At 37.4% G+C, this 7,692-nt stretch overlaps 1 protein-coding gene across 1 annotated transcript in view; it reads left to right on the forward strand.

Annotated features, from left to right (window-relative positions):
* DNAAF6 (dynein axonemal assembly factor 6) overlaps positions 1-1,295 on the forward strand; it is a 69,558-nt gene extending 68,263 nt beyond the window's left edge. The window contains exon 7 of the mRNA XM_081115020.1: positions 1,101-1,295. Coding sequence (XP_080971146.1) covers positions 1,101-1,230 — 130 coding nt within the window. The 3' untranslated portion in view covers positions 1,231-1,295. The remainder of the gene's footprint in view (positions 1-1,100) is intronic.
* The last annotated feature ends 6,397 nt before the right edge of the window (positions 1,296-7,692 follow it).

Below are 7,692 nucleotides of genomic sequence, written 5' to 3' on the forward strand. Positions count from 1 at the left end.
ATTTTTCCATTGATTTTTAGAGAGAGTGGAAGAGAGGGAAAGATAGAAGTATCGATGTAAGAGAAACACAGAAATTAGTTGTCTCCTGCATGTGCCCCAACCAGGACCCAGGCTGGGGAGGAGCCTGCAACTGAGGTATTTGCCCTGACCTGGAATCGAACCCAGGACCCTTCGGTCCACAGGCCGATGCTCTATCCACTGAGCAAAACCAGTTAGGGCCAAATACTAGTTATTTATACAAGTATTCAATAAGTACCCCTAAAAATATCAAAATTCCTACTGATTTAGACCTTATAACTTGTAAATGAGCTTTTCTGTCCACTATTTTATAGAGATACTTAAGCCTTCTCTATCGAGAATGTAAGGTACCAAGTGTTTCATGAATTTAATTTTCTTCAGATACCAGCATGTACCAACCCCATGCATAATTTACATTAATATCACTATGGCAGAATTATGGATGTCATATCCCCGTAAAGCGTCTAAAGCATGAAGTTATCCAGAAACTGAGCCATCCACTGCAAAATAAACCCAGCAATCCCTCATTGGGAATTTTTGTTAATGCATAGTAGAAAGAACCAGAAACAAGCGGAGAGAAGCACTCTCATTGATCTGGAATTGAAATCATTCCAGGCCTTAGAGACTCAGCCTAAAGTTTTGTTAGCAGAATTCTTGTGGAACCATTTAAATTTTCAGATTTGTGTCAACTATCCACAATCCATGCACACATAAGTATGGCTGTCAACAAATCTATCCAACCAACTTAAAGGTGGCAATGGTTCTATTTTTATTTCTATAAACATAGCCTGAGACTATGTTTATATCATAGAAAATGAGGTCAATTTAGAAAAAAAGAGAAGGGAATAAAAACCACTGCTTGGGTTTTTAAGGCCAAAAAACTGTCATACTATTTGTGTTATTTAGGCGTACTTTTGATCCAGTACTAGTACTGTCTAAATATTGGTGTGTGTTTTTTTGTTTTGTTTCTGGTTTATAATGTTCTAATGGTATAACTTGCTTTCTCCATTGCCTTCTTAAAAGTGATGTCTTCTTTCTATCACTTTAGGAAGCTCATTCTATGTTTGTTTTGTTTTGTTTAGGAAATTGTTGCTGAACTTTCCCCATCCTGTGGATTGCAACAGTGCCAAAGCTTCCTATATCATGGAAACTGAAACTCTTGAAGTTACTGTAACTTTGAAAAGAGAATTGGATTTTGTTAATTTCTTCTGAAACTGCATGAGGAAGGGAGAAACATGGCAAAATAGCCCTGATAAAAAAATAAATGGTTAATGTTTTCTCTTTTCCTTTATTATTCTAACAAACTTTAGCAAGGGCCTAAATACAATTACACTAATACTAGAAACCCAGGGCACGAAATTTGTGCACTAGTAGGGTCCCTGGTGGCTGGCAGTGGCTAGCCAGGTACTCCCTCCCTTCCCCTGGCTGGCCCCACCCCCTGGTCAAACTCCTAGAAGAACTCCGGGTAGAGGGGACAATTTGCATACTACACTTTTATTATATAGGATTCTGATCATTTACAGTCATTTCTGCCACTCTGATAGAAAATATAGTTTTCTCATACTAATAAGCTATTCCACTTTTATAGTGACAGCTGGACAGATTTTATAAGTTAACCATTAGACTACTACATGATCAATTAACTAATTGAGATAAGACCATGAAATGGATGGTCTACTTATTTCAGTAGTCTTAAGAACTTAAGCCAATTAATTATACTGTGATACAGTCAGTTACATAGCAATTGACCTTATTATTACCAGAAAAGTGTATTTTTTTTCTTTTCATTGATCTGATCAAATGATTTAGTGTTCTCTATTTAGGCTCTCAAAAGTGTTATGGAATCCTATATAATAAAAGCCTAATATGCTAAGTGTCCGGTCATCTGGTTGGCCATTCAACCAATCAAAGCGTAATATGCTAATGATATGCTAAGGCTACTCAACTGCTCGCTATGACTTACACTGACCACCAGGGGGCAGATGCTCTGACCAGTAGGTTAGCTTGCTGCTGGGGTCCGAACAATAGGGACTGAGTGAGATGGGCCAGACATGCCCACGGCTCCTCCCCGGCTGGCCAACCTCCTGCATCCTTCCCTGGCCCCAATCTTGCACTGGTGGGGTCCTTCTGCCTGGCCTGCACCCTCTCCCAATCTAGGCTGAGGGACCCTCACCCTGAGTGCATGAATTTCGTATACCAGGCCTCTAGTATACAAATAACAAAGGATCATAAATAGTTAATGTACCATGCTAACCACATGTTTTACTTGAATCAGAAATACTCTTGAGCACATGGTATTATTTGGCTTCATCAGTCCTGCTCTCCATGTTTGGATCTAATTAGACAAAAATATTTTTCATTTTATGCATTAATAATTATTAGCAATACTTTTCAGGATACTGTGTTTATCTTTAGTAATTGAAATCCTTGAAATTTAAAAAGAATATAAAGAAAAGTGTGATGCATTTACAAATCTTATTCTCTCATTTCTATCTTCATTCTTAATTGGACATACCTATTTTTATGAATTATGCCAATGTCCCCTACCTCTTCTCTATTGCATTGCATATGTTTATTTCAGAATTGCTTATGAATAAATTATATTTTAAAGCTTGTGTGACTTGGCCTCACACATTATCATAGAACTGTGGTGTTACCTGGGAGTACATTTTGAAAAAAGATGAATAAAGGAAAGATATTTATTCCTTCTATGTGAACTATTAAGGAACTAAATACTCAAGCAGATATTTTCTGCACTTACTTATATAGATAACTACCAAGCATCTAGTTTGTAAGTAGACCAAATCAAAGCAGAAGGCTGAGATTTTAGAAAAAGTGGTTGTGTTAAAAATCTAAGCTCTTGAAGAGAATTTGACATAGAAATTACCACCATGAGTTTCTTCTGTGGAAGTTGAGTTGAGGATGGCTTGGTTGTTTAGAGCATCGTCCATATACCAAAAGATTTGTGGGTTCAATTCCAGGTCAGGGCATATCCCTAGGTTGTGGATTTGATCCCCTCCGTCAGGTGCATATCAATGTTTCTCTCTCTCTTTCTCTCTCTCCCTTGTTCTCTCTCTAAAATCAGTTTAAGGAAACATTTTTTAAAAAAGAGTTGAGGGTGGGATTAACTGAAAGGATGCTAATATCTGAATTTAAATCCATGATGTTGCAGGATTAAAAGAGCCTCGTATTTTGCTTTCTTCGCATCTTTTTTTAAAGGATGTATTTTAAGAATTTAAGATTGCATCCTGAAGTATAAACTCTTGAACAAGCCTAAGCAGTAACCAATATTTTTCTTCTCTAGTGAAGCAACAGTAAGTGGGAAAATGTATATTTTTCCTATGTACTGGCCTTAATTACAGAAACCATTATTACTCAAGCTGAGTGAATGTGTATAAATTGTCCCTGGAAGTGAAGATAGAACATATCCAGGCCAACTTGAATTTGGCTTTGGTTATATTGTACTGTATCAATTATATAATGAAATAGAGATTTAAGACAATGGAATATGATGCACTAATTTATACCCATCCACAAATCATCCTAGTGCACTGTCTTTGCATTCTTGGCCTCAGAAGTAACAACTGTGTTGTCATTGTTGTTTTGTCTTTAAGCTAATTCACGGAATTTTTTTCCTTTCAAGAGGAATAGTCCGCTAAAGTAAATGTAGGAAAAGAGAAGGCAAAAGGAAATTTATCTTGTTAGCATTTTTCAATGAATGTTAGCTCTTACCAGAATTGGAAGTTAAAACCACAATTGTGGCATATCATTAGCCTTCTCCTTCACAAACGTCTTTTTTTATTTTTTTATTTATTTTTTATTGCTTAAAGTAATACAAAGGGTATTACATATGTGTCCATTCCCCCCCACCCCGCCCTAGACAGACCCCTAGCCTCCCCTATGCCCCAGTGTCTTATGTCCATTGGTTATGCTTATATGCATGCATACAAGTCCTTTGGTTGAACTCTTACCCCCCTACATCCTGTCCCCCAACCCTCCCTGGCCTTCCCGCTGCAGTTTGACAATCTGTTTGAGGCAGCTCTGCCTCTGTATCTATTATTGTTCAAAAGTTTATAATGGTCTCTATTATCCATGAATGAGTGAGATCACGTGGTATTTATCCTTCATTGACTGGCTTATTTCACTTAGCATAATGCTCTCCAGTTCCATCCATGCCATTGCAAATGGTAAGAGTTCCTTCCTTTTTAGAGCGGCATAGTATTCCATCGTGTAGATGTACTACAGTTTTCTAATCCATTCATCTACTGATGGGCACTTAGGCTGCTTCCAGATCTTAGCTATGGTGAATTGTGCTGCTATGAACATAGGGGGGCATATATCCTTTCTGATTGGTGTTTCTGCTTTCTTGGGATATATTCCTAGGAGAGGGATCACAGGGTCAAATGGGAGTTCCATTTTCAGTTTTTTAAGGAAACTCCATACTGTCTTCCATAGTGGCTGCACCAGTCTGCATTCCCACCAGCAGTGCACAAGTGTTCCTTTTTCTCCACATCCTCTCCAGCACCTGTCGTTTGTTGATTTGTTGATGATAGCCAGTCTGACAGGTGCGAGATGGTACCTCATTGTTGTTTTGATTTGCATCTCTCGGATGATTAGTGACTTTGAGCATGTTTTCATATGTCTCTTGGCTTTCTGAATGTCCTCTTTTGAAAGGTGTCTATTTAGGTCCTTTGCCCATTTATTGATTGGATTGTTTACCTTCCTTTTGTTAAGTTGTATGAGTTCCCTATAAATTTTGGAGATTAGGCCCTTATCAGATATGACATTGGCAAATATGTTTTCCCACACAGTGGGTTTTCTCGTTGTTTTGTTGACGGTTTCTTTTGCTGTGCAGAAGCTTTTTATTTTGATGTACTCCCATTTGTTCATTTTCTCTTTAGTTTCAAGTGCCCTAGGAGCTGTATCAGTGAAGAAATTGCTTCGGCATATGTCTGAGATTTTGTTGCCTTTGGATTCTTCTAGAATTTTTATGGTTTCCTGCCGTACATTTAAGTCCTTTATCCATTTTGAGTTTATTTTTGTGTATGGTGTAAGTTGGTGGTCTAGTTTCATTTTCTTGCATATATCTGTCCAATTTTCCCAACACCATTTATTGAAGAGACTATCTTGGCTCCATTGTATGTTCTTGCCTCCTTTGTCAAATATTAATTGAGCATATCGGTTCGGGCCAATATCTAGGCTCTCTATTCTATTCCATTGATCTATATGCCTGTTCTTGTGCCAGTACCAGGCAGTTTTGAGAACAGTGGCTTTGTAATACATCTTGATATCTGGTATTGAGATCCCACCTACTTTGTTCTTTTTCAGGATTGCTGCAGCTATTCTGGGTATTTTTTTGTTCCGGATGAATTTTTGGAGAGTTTGTTCTAGATCTATGAAGTATGCAGTTGGTATTTTAATGGGAAGTGCGTTGAATTTATAGATTGCTTTGGGTAGTATGGACATTTTAATGATGTTGATTCTACCAATCCATGAACACGGTATGTTCTTCCATCTGTTTATGTCTTCCTCTATATCTTTTTTCAATGTCCTGTAGTTTTCTGAGTAGAGGTCTTTTACCTCTTTAGTTAAGTTTATTCCTAGGTAGCTTAATTTTTTTGGTGCAATGGTAAATGGGATTGTTTTTATAATCTCTCTTTCTGAAAGTTCACTACTGGTGTATAGAAATGCCTCAGATTTCTTGGGATTAACTTTGTATCCTGCTACATTGCCAAATTCATGTATTAAGTCTAGTAGCTTTTTGATGGAGTCTCTAGGGTTTTGTATGTATCATATCATGTCTTCTGCAAATAAGGACAGTTTTACTTCCTCTTTTTCAATTTGGTTGCCTTTTATTTCTTCTTCTTGCCTAATTCCAATGGCTGACACTTCCAGTACTATGTTGAACAGGAGTGGTGAGAGGGGGCATCCCTGTCTTCTTCCTGTTCTTAGGGGAAATGGTGTTAGTTTTTGTCCATTGAGTATGATGTTGGCTGTGGGCCTGTCATATATGGCTTTTATTATGTTGAGGTATGAACCTTCTACTCCAGCCTTACTGAGAGTTTTTATCAAAAATGAGTGTTGAATTTTGTCAAATGCTTTTTCTGCATCAATTGATATGACCATGTGGTTTTTTTCTTTCAATTTGTGTATGTGATGTATCACGTTTATTGATTTGCGGATATTGTACCATCCTTGCATTCCTGGGATAAATCCTACTTGGTCATGGTGTATGATCTTTCTGATGTACTGCTGGATCCGATTTGCTAAGATCATGTTGAGAATTTTGGCATCTATGTTCATGAGGGATATTGGCCTGTAATTCTCTTTTATAGTGTTGTCTTTACCTGTTTTTGGTATTAGGGTGATGCTGGCTTCATAGTATGAGCTTGGAAGTGTTCCTTCCTCTTGAATTTTTTGTAGTAGTCTGAGGAGGATAGGTTTTAGTTCTTCCTTGAATGTTTGGTAAAACTCCCCTGTGAAGCCATCTGGTCCTGGGCTTTTGTTTGCTGGAAGCTTTTTGATGACTGCTTCAATTTCTTCCCTAGTTATTGGCCTGTTGAGATTTTTAGATTCTTCCTGATTGAGTTTGGAATGTTGTATTTTTCTAGGAATTTGTCCATTTCCTCCAGGTTGTCTAGTTTTTTGGAGTAGAGCTGTCCATAGTATTTTTTAACAATCATTTGTATTTCTGTGGGGTCTGTTGTTATTTCGCCTCTATCGTTTCTGATTTTGTTTATTTGGGTCCTCTCTCTTTGCTTCTTGGTGAGTCTGGCTAGAGGTTTGTCAATCTTGTTTATCCTTTCAAAGAACCAGCTCTTGGTTTCATTGATTTTCTGTATTGTTTTTTGGTCTCTATGTCATTTATTTCTGCTCTAATCTTTATTATCTCCTTCCTTCTGCTCACTCTGGGGTTTTCTTGTTGCTCTCTTTCTAATTCTTTGAGTTGTAGAGTTAGATGATTTACTACCATTTTTTCTTGTTTTTTGAGATAGGCCTGTAGAGCTATAAACTTCCCTCTCAGGACTGCTTTCATTGTGTCCCATAGGTTTTGTATTGTTATGTTTTCATTGTCATTAGTTTCCAGGATATTTTTAATTTCTTCTTTGATTTCATTGGTAACCCAATCAATATTTAATAGCATGCTATTCAGCTTCCAGGTGTTTGAGTATTTTGGGTTGTTTTTATTGTAGTTTATTTCTAATATTATGCCATCGTGGCCTAAGAAGATGCTTTTTATGATTTCAATCTTCTTAAATTTGGGGATACTTTGCTTGTAACCCAATATATGGTCTATTTTTGAATATGACTGATGAGCACATGAGTAGAATGTATATTCCTTGGCTTTGGGGTGAAGTGTTCTGAAGATGTCAATTAAGTCCATCTGATCTAGTGAGTCATTTAGGATTGCTGTATCTTTGCTGATTGTTTGACTAGAGGACTTGTCCAGTGCTGTCAGTGGTGTATTAACGTCCCCTACTATGATTGTATTGTTGTCGATCTCTCCTTTGATATCTTCCAGGAGTTTTTTTATGAATTTGGGTGCTCCTGCATTGGGTGCATATATGTTTACCAGGGTTATATCTTCTTGTTGTATTGATCCCTTTAGTATCATGAAGTGGCCTTTCTTATCTCTTGTTATGGCCTTCACTTTGAGGTCTATTTTGTCCGATA

This window comes from Myotis nattereri (assembly GCF_964212035.1).
Source record: "Myotis nattereri genome assembly, chromosome: X".
Taxonomy (NCBI): domain Eukaryota; kingdom Metazoa; phylum Chordata; class Mammalia; order Chiroptera; family Vespertilionidae; genus Myotis; species Myotis nattereri.